Source organism: Felis catus, chromosome E2, assembly GCF_018350175.1.
Source record: "Felis catus isolate Fca126 chromosome E2, F.catus_Fca126_mat1.0, whole genome shotgun sequence".
NCBI lineage: Eukaryota > Metazoa > Chordata > Mammalia > Carnivora > Felidae > Felis > Felis catus.
In genome coordinates this window covers 17199783-17219619 of record NC_058382.1, presented here as the reverse complement: position 1 = coordinate 17219619, position 19837 = coordinate 17199783, and the positions used below count along the sequence as shown (strand labels likewise).

The following is a 19837-nucleotide window of genomic DNA, read 5'->3' as shown; positions in this document are numbered from 1 at the left end:
CATTTGTTGGAACATTAAAAAAATTTTTTTTTTGTATTTATTTTTGAGAGAGAGAGCGTGAGTGGAAGAGGGGCAAAGAGAGAGGGAGATCCAGAATCTGAAGCAGGCTCCAGGCTCTGAGCTGTCAGCACAGAGCCCGACCTGGGGCTCGAACTCACAAACTGTGAGATCATAACCTGAGCCGAAGTCGGGTGCTTAACTGACTGAGCCACCCAGGCACCCCTCGTTGGATCGTTTTGATCCAAGTGATCATTGGATCATTTTCTATCCCTGATCTTTTTGTAATGTCTATTTCCTTTACCTTTTCCCTTTTATTTCGGTGAAGATCTTGTCAGGATAAGTCTGAACATGTTGGTTGGGTCCATTTTATCATAGGGTTTGGACACTGGTCTGACTCTCTAAATCTTTCTTGCTAAAAAACCTGGCTCCAGTCTTTCTTGAATCCATCCTGTTATACCTGGCTTCCCTCCTTGTTTTGAGTAAGGTTGGGATTTGTCCAGTTTCTCTCTAACAGTTTATGTATGTGTGTATGGGGCCTGGGCATAGTAGACATGTAGGGGGAAGAAAAATGTCATTCTACATTAGCACTTTGGGTGCTAAGAGGCAAGACCATCTGATGTCTTTTTTTTTAAACCCCTTTCATCCAGCAATACTTTCTTTGGACTGTGAGTTTCTTCTAAAGTGGAACTAAGAAGAGGACTAATAAATACATTGAATTCTAAAAAAAGCCATGGCCCATGTAAGTTGGTGGGTTTTTTTGTTCCTAATTGATACAGTCTTTTTTTATATATATAGTCAAAGGAGTATTAGCATTCTTTATCCTGATACTGTTGCCCAATTGATTATCATACAATAACTGACTAGTGAGTAAGTGTTGGTTTCAAAAATTCAAAGTCTTCCTTTTTTGCTCCTCTTCTTTCTAACCAGTGTTCTTCTACTCATTCAGTAAGTCATTTTTCATTTCCCATATGCTCAGCCTTCTGCCAGGGGAAGGAGAGAACAAAAATACTGTTCTTTTGAGGGAAATATGTTTCTCTTGTGAGAAATATGTTTCTCTTGTTTGATGAGGTGATTTAATAATTATTTATTGAATACCTGCTATGTGACAGGCACTCTTGTAGGTAACTATGAATAAATCAGTGGCGGGGGGGGGGTGCAGGGGAAAAAGACACCTACAAATTGTCCCTTATGAAACTTAACTTGTAGTGAGAGAGAGAAAAAATAACTAATTTATATAACACCAGACTTAAGATTTAAGGCACACAGGTACACACACACACACGCGCGCGCGCACACACACACACACATACAGTGTGTATATGTAAAGAGCAAAATAATTATAAGATAGAACAAAGACCAAAAAACAAATATATGTCCTATCAGTAAATATACATGATTTTTAACTCACCTATTAAAAGAAAAAGGCCTTTAGATTGAGTCTCAAAAACTCAATTCTCTGCATTAGACACTTAACTGATTCAGAAAATTTAATGAAAGGATGGATAAAGTATACCAGGCAAATGGAAACCAAAAACAGACAAAAATTCAGGCTATATCCCACCATTAAACATGGCAAAGAAGGGCACTATGTAATTCTAAGGTATACATTTCAAAATGAAGACAAAATAGTTATAAATGCACATGTATCAAATAGTATACCATCAAATTTCCTTGAGCAAATAGGAAAGCAGATAGAAGAAAGTGGTAGAGGATACTAATTAACGCTTTCAGTCAAAGTCAGGCCAAGTGAACACATTTTGTAAGGATGAAATACTCCATCAAATCTACCTTTTTGACATATATTCAATTCTGTATCCTAGTAATGATGAATATACATTCTTTTCAAGTCTCCATAGACCATTCAGAAAAAGTGATAAAATATTAGGCCACACTGAAGTCCAAATAAGTAGAAATGATAAACCATGTTCTCTGAACACAAATGCAGCTAAGATAACAACAAAATCAGAAAAATAAAGTTACTCTTAGCAACAATTTGTAAAATCCATCTTAATAACTCCTGGATCAAAGAAGAAATATAATCTAAAAGCAAAGGATTTCTAGTACTCAATGATAGTACTATATTTTGGAACCCATGGGATTTAGTTTAAGTAAGACTCTAAGGGAAAAGTTACAGCTTTAAGTCCTTCTAACAAAAATAATGAAAATATTTAAGTTGAAAGGAAGTAGTAGGAAATATGGAGGGGATTTATAAAAATAAAAATTATATGTGTTAGAAAACAGGAAAAACATTATTAATAAGATAATATGGCAAATCTCAAATTAGGAAAGAAAAAGAAAGCGCAATATAAAAATTTTAAAGGGAAAATCCACAGAAGTGAAGGATTTTGAAAAAATACTTTATTGGATTATTTGCAAATGCATCCATGTATATACTATTTTCAGCTACTCTCACTTCTTGAGATCTGAATTTGTTTGATATAATTTCTTTTTGTTTTTAATTTTAAATTTTATTATTATTTTTTTAACATACATTCATTTTTTGAGAGACAGAGACAGTGCAAGCCAAAGAGGGACAGAGAGAGGGAGACAAAGAAAACGAAGCAGTGAGAGAGAGCTGTCAGCACAGAACCTGATGAGGGGCTCAAACCCACAAACTGTAAGATCATGACCTGAGCCAAAGTCGGGTGCTTAACCGACTAAGCCACCCAGGCGCTCCTATATCATTTCTTTTTAGCTGAAAGATCTTCCTTCAGCATTTCCTATAGTTTGTGTTTTCTGATGATAAATACTCTCAACGTCCTTTATGTGAAAATGTCTTTATTCTACGCTAATTTATAAAATAAGTCAAGAAATGCATCCTCTTCTGTTTTCTGGAAGAATTTTTTGACTGGTGTTATTTCTTCCTTAATTGTCTGATAGACTTCAACAACAAATGCACCTGTGGTAGGCAGAATAATGACCCCCAGTATTATCTACATGCTAATCCTGGAACCTGTGAATATGGTATCTTATCTGGCAAAAGGGAATTTGCAGATGTGATTAAATTAATGATTTTGAGATGGGGACATTATTTTGGATTATCTGAAGAATCAGGGTCAGAGGGAGATGTGAGAATGGAATATGCATACTCCTGGCTTTGAAGATGGAGGAAGGGGTCCATGACCTACCTAAGTGGCCTCCAGAAACTTGGCAAGGCAAGGAAAAGGCAAGGAAATAGACTCTTTCCTAGAGTCATCAGAAAGGTACACAGCCCTGCTGGCACCTTGAGTTAGTCTACTGAAACCCTTGTTGGACCTCTAACATACAGACTGTAAGATGATAAATGTGTTGCTTTAAGCTACTGTATTTGTTGTAGCAGCAGTAGAAAGCAAATACAATGGAGTTTTCTTCATGGAGAGACTTTAATTTCTTTAATTGACAGGGCTTTTGGGGATTTTATTTCTTCTTGAATCAAGTTAGTAATTTATCTTGTAAGGAATTAGTTTATTTCCATTTTGATGTCGAATTTATTAGCACAAAGCTGTTTATAATATTCTCTTATTATCCTTTTAATGCCTGTCAGATATTGATAATTCATGTCTATTTTTCTTGGTCAATATACAAGCAATTTATCAATTTTATTGATCTTTTCAAAGAACTAGCTTTTAGTTTTACTGATTTTTCTCTCCAGTTTACCATTGGTTAGATTGCTATTTCGTTGATTACTGATCTTATTCTTTCCTTCTTTCTGCATACTTTGTGCTTAATTTTCTCTTCTTTTCTGAGTTCATAATTCTGTTTTTTCTTTTAGCGATGGGCCACTTAGAAGAGTCTTCTTTAACTTCCAAATTTTGGGGGACTTTTTAGATCTTTCTGAATTCTGAATTCAGGTCTTTCTGAATTTCTTTCTTAATTCATTTAATTCATGATTTACTTCTGTTGTGGTCAGAGAACATACCCTGGAACGTTGATCCTTTTAAATTTATTGAAACTTGTTTTATGGTCCAAAATGTGTACTGTCTTGGTCAATGCTCAATGTGCATTTGAGAAAAAAAAGGGGTGTTATACTATTGTTAGATAGCGTGTTTATCAATGAAATCAAGTGTTCTATGTTTCTGATCTTTTGGTCCCTTGGTCTATCAATTACTGAGAGAGGACTGCTAAAATCTACAAATAAAGCTGCAGATTTATCTGTTACAGTTTTGTCAGTTTTGCTTTATGTGTTTTGAAATTCTGTTAGGTGCGTGCATATTTAGGATTGCTATGTCCTCTTTTTTTTTGTTTGTATTTTATTTATTAAAAAATTTTTTTAATGTTTATTTTATTTTTGAGAGAGAAAGAGAGAGACAGAGTGTGACTGGGGGAAGGACAGAGAGAGGAGACACAGAATCTGAAGCAGGCTTCAGGCTCTGAGGTGTCAGTACAAAGCCTAATGCAGGGCTCAATCTCACGAACTGTGAGATCATGACCTGAGCCGAAGTCAGCACTTAACCGACTGAGCCACCGAGGCGCCCCTGTTTACTTATTTATTTTTAAGTGATCTCTACACCCAACATGGGGCTCAAACTCACAACCCTGAGATATGAGTTGCATGTTCTTCCAACTGAACCAGCCAAGTGCCCCAAGATTTCTATGTCCTCTTGATGAATTGACCCCTTTATTATGAAATGTTCCTTTTGGTAATACTCTTTTTCTTGCATTCTGTTCTCTTTATTAATATAACTGCTTCAGGTTTCTTTTATTGTTACATCATGGCATATCTTTTCCCTATCCTTTCATTTTAACTGATTTTAAGTGTATCTCATATAACAGCACATAGTGCAGTTCTACTTTTTTATTTAGTCTGATAATCTCTACCTTCAAGTATCTAGACTAGGGGTTGGCAATCTGTGGCATGCTGGCCTAGTCCAGCCTACAGCCTCAATCTATGAAGGATTCTGCATTTCTGAAGGGTTATAAATAAATAAAGAAGAATATGTGGTGGGGACTGTATGTGACTTATAGAGCCTAAAATATTTACTAAGTGAGCCTTTTCAGAAAAAGTTTGCTGACCTCTCCATGGACTGTTTAAATTCAATGTAATTATTAAGTTTTAATTTATTTTCTTGTCATCTGTTCTTCCTCCCCCCCCCCCCCCATTTTCCTGCCTTCTCTTGGACACATGTTATATTTTTTAGTATTTCATGTGTCTCCACTACTTTTTTAGTATTTTATTTATCTCCATTATAGGATTATTAGCTATACTATTTTTACTCTTTTATTGTTTTAGGGGCTGTTCCAAGGTTTCCAATATGCTTTTATTTTAATTTTTTAAGTTTACTTATTTATTTTGAGAGAGAGAGAGAAAGCAAGCACAAGTAGGGAAGGGGCAGAGAGAGAATCCCAACTAGACTCTGTGCTGTCAGCATAGAGCCAACTGCAGGGCTCGATCTCATGAACTACAAAATCTGACCTAAGTGGAAATCAAGAGTCAGATGCTTAACCAACTGAGCCACCCAGGCAGCTTCCAATATGCCCTTAAAAATAGATAATTATAGTCTTCTAGTATTTAAAAAGGAAAAAAAATTTTTTTTTACATTTGTTTTTGAGAGAGAGAGACAGGGCGCGAGTAGGGGAGGGGCAGAGAGAGAGACACACACACAGAATCTGAAGCAGGCTCCAGGCTCTGAGCTGTCAGCATAAAGCCCAACGTGGGGCTGGAACTCACGAACCATGAAATCATGACCTGAGCTGAAGTCGGACGCCTAATCAACTGAGCCACCCAGGTGCCCCACAGTCTTCTAATTATTTTATACAACTTCACAAATAATGCAGAAATCTTACAGCTAGATACTTCCATTTTCCCCTCACACTTTTTTTCTGTTGTCATATATTTTATTTTAAAATACATAAAACCACAGTGCTTTTCTTTCTTCAATTATCTTTTGAAGAAATTCTGAAATTAAAATTATATCTTTTCTATTTACCCCCCAATTTACCATTTCTGGTACTCTTCATTCCTCTGTGGATAGAAGGTTTTACCTAATGTCAATTTTTTGTCCACCTGAAGAACTTGCTTTAACATTTTTAATAACACAGGTCTTCTGTGCTACAAACCTCTCAGCTTTCATTTCTCTCAAAAAACAAACCAGAATACACACACAAAATCCCAAGCTTTATTTCCCCATCAATTCTGAAAGATTTCAGTTGGATATAGAATTAGGGGTTGACAGCTTTCTTTCAGCATTTTAACGATACTGTCTTGCCTCCATTGTTATTAGTTTTTTTTTTTTTTTCATTTTCCTTGGTGTTCAGTGGGCTGTTTATAATGATCATAGGTATAGTATTCTTTGTGTGTTTTTTTTCAAACTTTTATTTAAGTAATCTCTACACCCAATGTGGAGCTCTAACTCGTGACCCTGAGATCGTGCTCTCTCAACTGAGCCAGCTAGGTGCCCCTAGTATTCTTTGTTTTTATGTTACTTGGGGTTCATTTAGCTTCTTGAATCTATGAGTTGCTTTTTTAAAAATGAAATTTGGGAGTGCCTGGGTGGCTCAGTTAGTTAGCTCAGGTCATGATCTCATGGTTTGTGAGTTCAAACCCCACGTTAGGGTCTGTGCTGACAGCTCAGAGCCTGGAGCCTACTTCAGATTCTGTGTCTCCCTCCCTCTCTCTCTCTCTCTCTCTCTCTCTCTCTCTCTCTCTCTCTCTGCCCCTCCCCCACTTGTCTTCTCTCAAAAATAAATAAATAAGTATTTAAAAAATGAAATTTGAAAATATTTTCCCAAATGTTTCTAAAGATTTTTTTAGCCTTGTTTTGCTCTTCTGAGTCTCCAATTACACATATGTTGGATTGACAAGTGTCTCATGGAACATTATGGCTCTTTTCGCTTTTTAAATTTTTTTTTAGTCTTCTCTCTGGACTTTCAGTGAGTGATTCCTATGGACTTGTCTTGAAATTTACTGATCTTTTCTTCTATTGTGTTTATTATGCTATAGATCCATCCAGTGAATTTTTATTTCTCAATTTCAGGATTTGCCTTTGGTTCTTTTAAATTTTTTTTTTCAACGTTTATTTATTTTTGGGACAGAGAGAGACAGAGCATGAACGGGGGAGGGTCAGAGAGAGAGGGAGACACAGAATCGGAAACAGGCTCCAGGCTCTGAGCCATCAGCCCAGAGCCTGACGCGGGGCTCGAACTCCCGGACCGTGAGATCGTGACCTGGCTGAAGTCGGACGCTTAACCGACTGCGCCACCCAGGCGCCCCGCCTTTGGTTCTTTTTAAAAGTACCTAAAGTTCTCAAATCTTTGCTAACTAATTTCAACATCTGAATCATTTATTTGTTTTTCTATTAGGTGATTTTCTTTTGAGTATGGGTCACATTTTCTTCTTTTTTTTGTATTTCTAGTAAATATTTTACTAGTAATCTAATGATTAAAAAAATTCTTTTTAATGTTTATTTTGAAGGAGAGAGAGAGAGACACACACAGAGTGGGGGAGGGGCAGAGAGAGAGGGAGACACAGAATCTGAAGCAGGCTCAAGGTTCTGAGCTGTCAACACAGAGCCCGATGCAGGGCTGGAACCCACGGATCGTGAAATCATGACCTGAGCCGAAGTTGGGCACTCAACTGACTGAGCCACCCATGTGCCCCGCACCCCTAATGATTTTTGATTGTGTACTCAACATTGTATATTATATATTGTTGACTGTGATTCTGAATCTTGTTAATCCCCCATTAGAGAAGAAATAAGTTCTACCAGATAATTTATATAATTATACATAATATAAAGCATGATACTTAAAACCCCATGGTACTGATGTATAAATAGATCAAAAGAATGGAATAGAAAAATCTAGAAATGTACCTGCAAATGGTAATTTAATATGGGTAAAAGTGACATTTCAAAACAGTAGGCTAATGATGGACTTTTTTATTAAGATATAATTGGCCTGTCATGTTAGTTTTGGGTGCACAATATAGTTCAGTATATGTATATGTTATGTATATGTTACAAAGTGATCACCATAGTGAGTCTAGTTAATATTCATTACCACACATACTTACAAGTTTTTTTCTTGTGATGAGAACTTTTCAGATCTAGTCATTTAGCAACTTTCAAATATACAATAGAGTATTTATAACCATAGTCACCATGTTGTACATTATATCTCCCAAGGGTTTATTAATTTTATCACGGGAAGTTTATAACCTTTTGACCACCTTCTTCCATTTTGCCCACCCATCTCCCTGTGCCTCTGACAGCCACCAGTCTGTTCTCTGTACCTATGAGTTTGATTTTTGTTTTCTGTTTTTAGATTTCACACATAAATGAGATCATGTGGTATTTGTCTTTCTCTGTCTGACTTACTTCACCTAGTATAATGCCATCAAGGTCCATCCAAGTTGTTGGAAATGGTAAGATTTCCTTGTTTTGTTTAATGGCTGAATAATAGTTGTGTGTGCGTGTGTCTGTATCACATTTTCCGTATCCATTCATCCTTTGGTGGACATTTAGGTTGTTTTATTGTGTTGCCTATTATAAATAATGCTGCAGTGAACATGGAAGTCCCAGTATTTTTTCAAGTAGATATTTTCATTTCCTTTAGATAATTACCCAGAAGTGGAATTGCTGGATCATATGGTAGTTCTATTTTCAATTTTTTTGAGGAATCTTCATATTGTTTTCCCATAGTAGGTTCATCAGTTTACATTTCTCACCAACAGTGCACAAGGGTTCCCTTTTCTCCACATCCTTGCCAATGCTTGTTATGTATTGTCTTTTTGATAATAGCCATTCTAACAGGTACAAGGAGATATCTCATTGTGGTTTTGATTTGCATTTCCCTGATGATCAGTGATTTTAAACACCTTTTCATGTAACTGTTGGCTGTTTTTATGTCTTCCTTGGAAAAATGTCTTTTCAGATTCTCTTCCCATTTGTATTTTTTAATTTTTTTAAAAATGTAATTTATTGTTGGGGCGCCTGAGTGGCTCAGTCGGTTGGGCATCTGACTTCAGCTCAGGTCATGATCTGGTTCATGAGTTTGAGCCCCCCATCGGGCTCTGTGCTGACAGCTCGGAGCCTGGAGCCTGCTTCAGATTCTGTGTCTCCCTTTCTCTCCGTTCCTCCCCTGCTCATGCTCTGTCTCTATCTGTCTCTCAAAAATAAATGTTTAAAAAAAAATTAAAAATAAAAAATATAATTTATTGTCAAATTGGCTAACATACAATATTTATAGTGTGCTCTTGTTTTTTGGGGAAGATTCCCGTGATTCATCACTTACGTAACAACACCCAGTGCTCATCCCAACAAGTGCCCTCCTCAATGCCCATCACCCATTTTCCCCTCTCCCCTGTCCCCCATCAGCCCTCTGTTTTTTGTATTTAAGAGTCTCTTATGGTTTGCCTACTTCCCTCTCTGTTTGTAACTATTTTTCCCCTTTCCTTTCCCCATGGTCTTCTGTTAAGTTTCTCAAGTTCCACATGAGTGAAAAAATATATCTTTCTTTCTCTGACTGACTTATTTTACTTAGTATAATACCCTCCAGTTCCATCCACATTGCCCCAAATAGCATGATTTCATTCTTTCTCATTGCCAAGTGGTATTCCATTCTATATATAAGCCACATCTTCTTTATCCGTTCATCAGTGGATGGACATTTAGGCTCTTTCCATAATTTGGCTGTTGTTGAAAGTGCTGTTATAAACATTGGGGTACATGTGCCCTGTGAGTCAGCATTCCTGTATCCTTTGGATAAATTCCTAGTAGTGCTATTGTTGGGTCATAGGGTAGTTCTATTTTTAATTTTTTGAGGAACCTCCACACTGTTTTCCAGAGCGGCTGCACCAGTTTACATTCCCACCAATAGTGCAAGAGGGTTCCCATTTCATAATATCCTTGCCAGTATCTATTGTTTCCTGAGTTGTTAATTTTAGACACTCTGATGGGTATAAGGTGGTATCTCAGTGTGGTTTTGATTTGTATTTCCCTGATGATGAGGGACTGAGCATCTTTTCATGTATCTGTTGGTCATCTGGATGTCTTCTTTGGAAAAGTGTCTATTCTTGTCTTCTGCCCATTTCTTCACTGGATTATTTGTTTTTTTGGGAGTTGAATTTGGTAAGTTATTTGTAGCTTTGGGATACTAACCCTTTATCTGATACGTCATTTGCAAATATCTTTTCCCATTCCATCAATTTCCTTTTAGTTTTGTTGATTCCTCTTCCCATTTTTAAATCAGATTATTTATTATTTATTTTCTTTTGCTATTGAGTTGTAGGAGTCCATTATATATTTTGAATATTAAATCCTTATCAGATACATGATTTACAAAAATTTTCTCCCTGTAAGTTGCCTTTTCCTTTTTTTGATGGTTTCCTTTGTTATAAAGAAGGTTTTTAGTTTGATATAGTCCCATTTGTTTATGTTTGCTTTTGTTGCCTTTGCTCTTCTGGCTCTTCTTCTGCTCTTGCTCTTCTTTGCTCTTCAAATCCAAAAAAATCATCACCAAAATCAGTGTCAAGTACCTTTACCTGTATGATTGCCTCTAGAAGTTTTATAGTTTCAGGTTCTACATTCAAGTCTTTAATCCATTTTGAGTTGATTTTTGTGTATGGTATAAGATAGTGCTACAGTTTCATTGTTATGCATATGACTGTCCAGTTTTCCCATCACCATTTATTGAAGAGACTGTCCTTTTCTCACTGTATATTCTTGGCTCCTTTGTCATAAATTAATTGACTGTATGTGGTATTTGGGTTCCCTGTTCTGTTTCATTGATCTATGTGTCTGTTTTTATGCCAATACCATACTATTTTGATTACGATAGCTTTGTAATGTGGTTGAAATTAGGACATGTGATGTCTCCAGCTTTGTTCCTTTTTTTCAAGATTGTTTGGTTATTTGAGGTCTTTGGTGGTTCCGTGCAAATTTTAGGATTGTTTGTTGTATTTCTGTGAAAAATGCCACTGGGATTTGAAGGATTACATTGAATCTGTAGATTCCTTTGAGTAGTGTGGACATTTTAACAATGTTAATTCTTCCATTTCCTTATGCATAGAATATCTTTTCAGATGTGTCTTCTTCACTTTTCTTTCATCAGCATCTTACAGTTTTCACGGTACAGTTCTTTTACCTCCTTGGTTAAAGATAGACTTGATGAATGGTATTGGATAGCTAGGTAGCCATGTTGGAAAATAATAAGCCCAGTCTTTATCTCATGTACCATATAGGATAAGCTCCAATTAAACTGAGTCATTTAAGTTTTTAAAATGCAATTATAACATTACCAGATTAAAACATGGGAGAATTCCTTCATAACTTTGATGTGAGGAAGAACTGCCTAACTAGGACTCAAAATTGTAGAAACTAAAAGAGAAAGTATTAACAAATTTGACTACATAAAAATAAAAAAACTTCTGTATGGCAAGAAACACTGGTAAGCAAAGTCAGAAGAGAAATTACAAAATTGGGAAAGTATTTACAATTCATGTACAGATGCTAAACTTATCTATTTTATAAACACTAAGAAATTTATTATTTTTTAATTTTTTTAACATTTATTTTTGAGAGAGAGTGCACACGAGTGGGGGAGGGGCAGAGAGAGAGAGACACACACACACAGAATATAAAGCAGGTTCCAGGCTCTGAGCTGTCAGCATAGAGCCTGACGGGGAGCTTGAACTCACAAACCATGAGATCATGACCTGAGCCGAAGTCGGACGCTTAACCAACTGAGCCACCCAGACACCCCTATAAAGACTAAGAAATTTAAAAAAGAGACCAACAGCCCAGTAGGATAGAGTCAAAGTATATGAACAGAATTTTCACAGGAAAAGAAACATAAAAAGCCCTTTAAAAAATACTCAATAAATAATTCAAGAAATACCAATTAAAATTCTACTGACATACAATTTCTTTACCTTATTAAATGGATAAAAACAAAATATTTTGACAAAACACTTTGCTGGCTTTGCTGTGAGGAAACAGGTACTCTCATATATTGCTGGTATCTGAGAAAATCGTCCAGCCACTGTGGAGGGCAAATTTGATAGCATCTACCAAAATTACAAGTGCATTTTCCATTTTGACCTAGCAATCTGATTTCTGAGATTTTCTGTTACAGATATATCTGTGTATATACAAAATGACACATTTATATAAGTATTCATTGCACTGTTGCTTATTATAGCAAAAGATTAGAAACAACCAACTGTCCATTTATAGATGCCTGGTTAAATAAACTATGATAAATACAAAAAAATGGGTGATAAGTACCTATAGGAAAATAAGGAAACCATTAACCTTAGAATTCAAAAATAAAATACAGAACAATGTATATATTATAGTATGTTACCTTTTGTGTAAAAGTGTGAAAAATAATACATACATATGTATTTATAATTGCATAAAAACTTTGCAAAGACATACAAAAAAAAACTTATAAAATTGCTCATCTATAGCGGTTAGGAGGTGGGAGACAATGGAAAGGAAAGGGTTGGGAATAAGACCTCTGAATGTTTATCTTTTTTGTTGTTGTTGTTCTGAACGATTTAAGAAAGGAAAATAAAATATAAAAATGAAAACCTGTCATTAAGGTTGGTTATTTTCTCTAGTCATGTTTGGCTACATAGATACAGTGACAGAGTAAGAAGAGAGTTAGATTTATGTAGGATTCAGGCTTTGCTAAGCAAGTATGAAAAGGAAGTTCATCTTAGCAGTCATTATGAAGTTAGATGATTAGTTGAACATAGAATTTAAGTTGGGTAAGAAGAGAAGAGGTATGAGTGGGGTGAGTGACAATGTAAAGGTGACCAGAGATTGCACTCTAACAGCACAGAACCTGCTTGGAATTTCCTCTCCCTCTCTCTCTGCCCGTCCCCTGTTCATGCACGCATGTTGTCTCTCTCTTTCTCTCAAAAGAAATTAAATAATTTAAAAAAAAGGTGGGGCGACTAGCTAGGTGGCTCAGTCGATTAAGCGTCCGACTTTGGCACAGGTCATGATCCCGTCATTGGTGAGTTTGAGCCCCACATTGGACTTTCTGTTGTCAGTGCAGAGCCTGCTTTGGATCCTCTGTCTCCCTCTCTCTCTCTGCCCCTCCCCTGCTTTCTCTCCCTAAAATAAAATAAAACATTAAAAAGTAATAATAAAGGTGACCAGAGAGAAGGACACTGATATTTTGGAGATGTTGCAGTTACTAGGGTAGTGACCTGAAGAGTAAACTAGAGTGGAAGGCAAGATCATTGGAGAGGAGGTGAGAGAATTGGGAGGCCAGGTTAATAGTTGGAATACTTATATAGATATTTGAAATTACTGAGAATTAATATAGGAGTAGTATTGGAGATAGTGGCACTGAGCCAGGAGCTAAAATTCCTAGGGGGGAAAAAGCCGGATGTCAGCTAATCACTATAATAAGTAGAAATAATGCATGTATAGTCTGATAAAATGACGACATTAGATTTTAGAGAAGGAGGGACAGTTGTTGGCACCAGCACTGAGGAGCAGAGAGGACAATGTGAGATTGAGAGCAGAGTAAGACTGTAGGAGAAAAACCAGCCACCCAGCTAAGATGTCCTCACCGGAAGTGCTGTTGTCAGGGAAAAATGGTTAATTGAATCACACATGAGAAATCTTCGAATTTTTCCACAATTTTTACTTTTTCAAATCTACATTACAGGAATTGGTGTAGGTTCTCACTGGATAGGGAGACATTTTTATATTCTAGCTTCAGAAGTCATTTCTGCTATACTTTAAGTTGAGTAAGTTAACTTGTTTTCTCAGGATCCGGTTCAAGGGCAGAAACATAGTTCCTATACAAGTGGTGTGGGGGCATGTCCAGATTACACTGAAGAAGAGCATATGGGATGGGAAATGTTGTTCTATCTATCCTTGGAAAATACAAGCTATACTAGATATTTACTAAAGAATTTGCCTGAAAAGTAAAAAATGCTTATGACATGATATCATAATAATGAAGAAAAATCTTCAAGTCCTTTTTCTCAAGATGGAGGTGTTCATGACACATCTGGAAAGATTAAAAAAATTACAGCTATTTAACTTAGTTGGGAACTTCTACTTATTTTTTAAATTTCTAGATGACTAACAGTTTTCCACCCTGTGTAAGGGATGTGTCTGCAGAAATTGAATTTTTAAGAACCTGTAGGCACTCCACGTTAGTCCCACTAAACCCTTTTTTAGTTTATTTTTGAGAGAGAGAGCATGAGCAGGGGAGGGACAGAGAGGGGCGGGGCAGAGGATCCAAAGCGGTTCTGTGCTGACAGCAGAGAGCCCAATGAGGGGGCTTGAACACATGAACTGTGAGATCATGATGACCTGAGCTGAAGTTAGACGCTTGACCGACTAGAGCCCCCAGGTGCTCTGAATCCCTTTTTGACACATGTCACAAGCTTCCAACCTTTGCCTATATACTCACTATCCACTATATACACTACTCCTGTCTTGCATGTTTTCTTTTAGCACCTCTCCTTCCTTTTGAAAAATATTTCTTATAATTTCAAAAATAGTACTGTGATTTGTCATTTTAGGGGTTGGTGATGTTCAAAGATGTGGCTATAGATGTCTCTCAGGAGGAATGGGAATGCCTGAACCCTACGCAGAGGAGTTTGTACAAAGATGTGATGTTGGAGAACTATAGCAACTTGGTTTCACTGGGTAAAATTATCTGCCTCTTATAATTTAGAATGTGTTTCTTGGTTTCTTGTTTTCTGCTTTCTTTCCCATGCATGTTAGGGCTACTTTTCAAATAACTAGGTGACTTTTCTCTTTGCAGAGAAATGAGCACACCTAGATAGAGGTGCACATTCATTTTCCCTTTTCCCCATCCTTACACCTTCCTCTGGTACTCACAATTGACACTCTTCTCTTCCTTGATAATTAAAGAACAGAATTGGAATTCTGTACCAGGAAAGCTTATGCTTAATTATTTAATATTAACTCAATATTAATTAATTATTAATTAGTTCATTGGTCAAAGAAACCACTTCATCTTTTGTTTTCATTTGCACTGTACTAAACCTGCAGGTGCCCTAGCATAGGTTAAAACTAAATAGCTTTCCCAATTAATGTAGCAATGGGCTGCATCAAGAAGTGTCACTTACTATTTAGTGCTCAAATGAACACTTCCATTTCCTACAACTAATGTGCTGTCTTTTAAACAATTTGCATTTGGGAGTTACAGTCTAAGAACTTTTCACATATCATTGAAAAATATCTGAAATAAGGATACTCAGGAAGCTGTTTTCTTTTTTTTTTCCTCATAGCAAAGTAGGGACAGAAATCTTATCTAATTTAAGCAGCATTTTATCACCTATTTATTTGTGTTTTTTTTAATCTTGAGTTTACCTAAATATGAGTGTTTAATTTTTTTTTTCTTCTGTAAAGTTTATCAAGTGCCATGTTGTGCTATAGTTTATTTATTTTGATCAGTTCTGAATCATAGTATTTGGGTACTTTGATTTCCACTTCATCTCCATTTCTTTTCTTATAACCAGGACTTTCTATTTCTAAGCCGGCTGTGATCTCTTCATTAGAGCAAGGGAAGGAGCCCTGGATGGTTGTGAGGGAAGTGACAGGAGAACAGTGCCCAGGTGAGTGAGCAATGATCAGGAAGCAGGAAGCTGTTCCAAGGAGTAGGCCAAGTGGTCAGAATGTTACACTGGAAAAGTTATTTTAGACACATTAGGGAAAATCTGATTTCAAAACTAATTACAGGGGTGCCTGGGTGGCTCAGTCAGTTAAGCGTCCAACTTCGGCTCAGGTCATGATCTCGCGGTCCGTGGGTTCGAGCCCCACGTCGGGCTCTGTGCTGACAGCTCAGAGCCTGGAGCCTGTTTCAGATTCTGTGTCTCCCCCTTTCTCTGATCCTCCCCTGTTCGTGCTCGCTCTCTCTCTCTCTCTCTCTCTCTCTGTCTCAAAAATAATTAAATGTTAAAAAAAATAAAAAAAAACTAATTACAGCATTATGTAAACAAACAGTGTAGTAGTACTGGCATAAAGACAGACATATAGATCAGTGGAATAGAATAGAAAGTCTGGAAATAAACCCTCAGCTATATGACCAGATGATTTCAGGCAAGGGTACCAAGACCATTCAGTGGGGGAAAGGACTGTATCATTAACAAATGGTGTAGGGAAAACTGGATATCCGCATGCCAAAGAATAAAGTTGGATCCATACCTTATACCATATATAAAAATTAACTCAAAATGGATCAAAGAACTAAATGTAAGACCCAAAACTAGAAGAGAACTTAGGGAAAAAGTTTCATGACATTGGATTTGGCAGTGATTTCTGGGATATGACACCAAGCAAGGTATAGATAACCAAATCAAAAATAGATAAATGGGAGTACACCAGACTTAAAAACTTCTATTCATTAAAGGACACAATCAATAGAGTGTTTATTAATTTTTAAAAATGCCTATGAGTTGCTTTACTGGGTGACAAGAATACCTTTTTTTATGTGTTAACAGTAGTGGATCAAGAACCATGTTCTAATGTTATAGTAGGAAAAATTAAGATTGATTAGAAATTGGTAAAGTTAAAGAAAATTGCATTGAGGAAGTAGAGATGGCAGAGGGATGACTGGGAAGGAAGGAGGTCATCTAGGAAAGTGTAGGGTCCTGGAGGCCAAGGGCAGGTCCATTCTACACATTAGAGGTCTTTGATGATATCTGCGATTCAGTATAAATGCTCCAGAACTGTGAGAGAGTATATTTCTCTTGTTTTAAGCCACATCAGCTTTGTTCTTTGTTATATCAGCTTATGGAGGGAATCATGGAAAAATGATACCTACTCTCCTAAATGTTTTGTTTTCCTTTAAAGTGTCATTCTTCTATCAGTTTTTGATGCCTGGCCATGCCTTTTTTTGGTATGACAAGTGACTTGTTGTATCCTAGACATTTTAGTTATTATGTTAAGAGAGTCTTTTTTCTTTTAATTTTTTTAACCTTTATTTATTTTTGAGAGAGAAGATAGCGCAAGCAGGGGAGGAACAGAGAGAGGAGACACAGGATCCAAAGCAGGCTCCAGGCTCCGAGCTGTCAGCATAGAGCCCAACGTGGGGCTCGAACTCACAAATCACGAGATCATGACCTGAGCCAAAGTTGGATGCTTAACCGACTGAGCCACCCAGTCACCCCAAGAGAGTCTTGAGTCTACTTAAATCTATTGAAATCTCCTATGTTAGCAGGAAGTCTTGCTGTTAGGTTTAGTGCATAGATCTGGCCTACTTTTGTAGTCTTTACAGCTTAGTAAAGCTGTACAGCTTAATTTTAGCTGTACAGCTTAGTTTTCAGAGCCCTTTCAATACTATTCTGATATGCTTTATATTCTGGTACTGCTGGGACTCCTGCTCCATGGTGATATCTGCAGAGACAGAAAGCTACTGTGGATCCCCAGTGTAGCTGGGCTACCTTGTGTGGGATGAGGGAGGCAGAAGCCATTGAGATACATTGAGCTTCACTGAGATACAGAAGCCACTGGGCATGGATTTCCTTATGTCACTGGGCAGAGGACACAGGGAGATGCAACACTCTGCTAATAGTACCTTTCTGGGTGAATCAGTCTGTCAGCCAGTGCCATGGTTGTGAAGTGGGAGCTTGTACATCAAGAGACTTTCTCTTGCTGCTGTTAGTGGTAGATCAGTCACTGAGGATTCTTGCCGCTTCTGCAGCCAGCTGATGAAACTGTTGCTAGGATCTAGGTTGTGGAGCAAGTGCTAGGAATCCCACTAAGTCTGTTGGGCTTCCCTGCTCCTGGTCTTTTGGCTAGATAGAGTAGCTTTCTCTAGGTGTGTGTATGCGCATGCACACCCGTTATTGGTTGCAGGCCTGCTGTCCAGTGCCCATTATGGGGGTATATGAGAGATAAAAAGAAAACCCAGGGAAAAACCTCCTGAGATGATCGTAAAATAAGAGGATCCTAAGCTCACCTTGTCCCACAGATACACCTAGGTAACACCCACATCAGTGTGAATAACCCAGAGAATGACCTGAAGACTGCCAAAACAGACTGTCCACAGCTAAGTGTAGGGAAGCCACCACATTGAAAAGGATGGGAAGGGCGAAGATGTGGGCAGGAGCTAAACTGACCTGCAAGACTGTCTGCTGGAGGGAGCGACACCACAGGCAATGACAAGGAAGAGGAGCAGACCCCACCCTAGGCATCCCGGGCATGGGAGACCCACACTGGGAAGATGAATCCCCATAATATTTGGCTTTGAAAGCCAGAGGGGCTTAACTTCACAAGTTCTTAAATCAGTGGCACCTAACACCTGGAACTTTAAAAATTCAGCAGGCTCAACTCTGGGAGAGCAAGGACAGTGATAGGAAACTGAATCCCCACCCTTAAAGAGACAGCATAACAAACAGCCTGGTGAGATATAGCATAGAAGCAGCAATTTGAAAAACACCTTGGATACATAGGAGGATTTATTTGCTAATCTCAGAAATGTGTGTTAGAGGGGCAGGGACCTGCGGGAGACTTCTCCAAGAACAAAAGAGCTGGTGGGCACCGTTTCCCTCCCTGACTCCCAGCAGAGATACTTGCAAGAACCAGCACAGTATGCACACTCTCCACCTACTTTGCCAAGGACAGTATGCCCTGTCCCTTGCTAACAGTGGACTTGCCCTCAGCTGTTCTTTAGAGTAGCTACAGGTCCTCTTCCACTGCAGACCAGTGCAAACCTTGCTCACACTGCATGCCTTCCCCCATGTTCTCCTATGGATCTTGCCCCTCCAACCTGGCCTGGCAGGAGTTCTCCAAAGTGGGGCCACAAGCGTGACTGTGTAAGTGCCTCCAACAGGGGCCAGCACCACTTCAAAGTGACTCCTGCCCTGGGAACGGGAAGATAACCACACACACCAGTTCGAACTTGGGCCCAGCAGTGGGTGGGGGGGGCTAACATCTGGTCTGACTGCTGGCCCTGCCCACCAATGAAAGCCTCTCAGGAAATAACACAAAGAGAGTGTCTTGAAGTTTGGTGCTACTGCATCTCTGGCAAACCCTCAAGCCCAAAACAGCCCCAGACTGGCCCACTAACAACACAGGCACCAAGCTCTGCTCAGAACAAAGCCCACTAACAACACAGGCGCCAAGATCTGCTCAGAACAGGCAAAGAGAACCTTTGCAGATGACTAGACTGCAGGTAAATGTGGCTCAGCCACAGCAATAGGGTACATGTGACACACATAGGAGACACCCCTAAAGTGCCAGATTCTGGTAAACTGAGGATACTACATTGAGGGAACAACAGGACCTCGTTATAAGGCCACCACTTTCTGGCACCTAGGTGGCTCAGTCAGTTAAGCGTCTGACTCTTGATTTTGGCTTAGGCCATGATCTCATAGGTTCATGAATTCAAGCCCTGCACTGGACTGTGTCCTGGCAGCGTGGAGCCTGCTTGGGATTCTCTCTCTCTTTCTCTCCCTATCCTCTGCTCGTGTTCTCTCTCTTTCAAAATAAATGAATGAACATTAAAAAAAATAAGCCCCCACTTTCAAGAGGAGACATGGCTGACTTTCCTAACACATAGAAACAGACACAGAGAGCTAGGGGAATATGTCCCAGTTAAAAGAACAGGACAAAAATCACAGCAAGAGACATGAGTGAAATGGAGATAAGTAATACGCCTGATAGAGAATTTAAAGTAATGGTCATAGGGGCGCTTGGGTGGCTCAGTCGGTTGAGCATTCGACTTCAGCTCAGGTCATAATCTCACTGTTCTGGAGTTCAAGCCCCAAGTCAGGCTCTGTGCTGACAGCTCAGAGCCTGGAGCCTGTTTCAGATTCTGTGTCTCCCCCTCTGTCTCTGCCCCTCCCCCGCTCATGTTCTGTCTCTCTCAAAAATAAACATTAAAAAAATTAAAAAAAAATTTTTTTTTCAACATT

General features: G+C 38.2%; 1 protein-coding gene across 6 annotated transcripts in view; it reads left to right on the top strand.

The window, feature by feature from the left end:
- The window catches only part of ZNF461 (zinc finger protein 461), a 34088-nt gene that overhangs the window by 1903 nt on the left and 12348 nt on the right, over positions 1 to 19837 (top strand). Inside the window, exons 2-5 of one of the 6 annotated variants that reach the window (XM_045045483.1) lie at positions 648 to 739; positions 8242 to 8341; positions 14453 to 14600; positions 15440 to 15535. In XM_045045483.1, coding sequence (XP_044901418.1) covers positions 14483 to 14600; positions 15440 to 15535 — 214 coding nt within the window. In that variant the 5' untranslated portion in view covers positions 648 to 739; positions 8242 to 8341; positions 14453 to 14482. Of the gene's footprint in view, positions 1 to 647; positions 740 to 8241; positions 8342 to 14452; positions 14601 to 15439; positions 15536 to 19837 lie in introns of those variants that run through there. The other 5 variants (XM_006941444.5, XM_011290041.4, XM_006941445.3 and 2 more) reach the window with 5 other exon arrangements.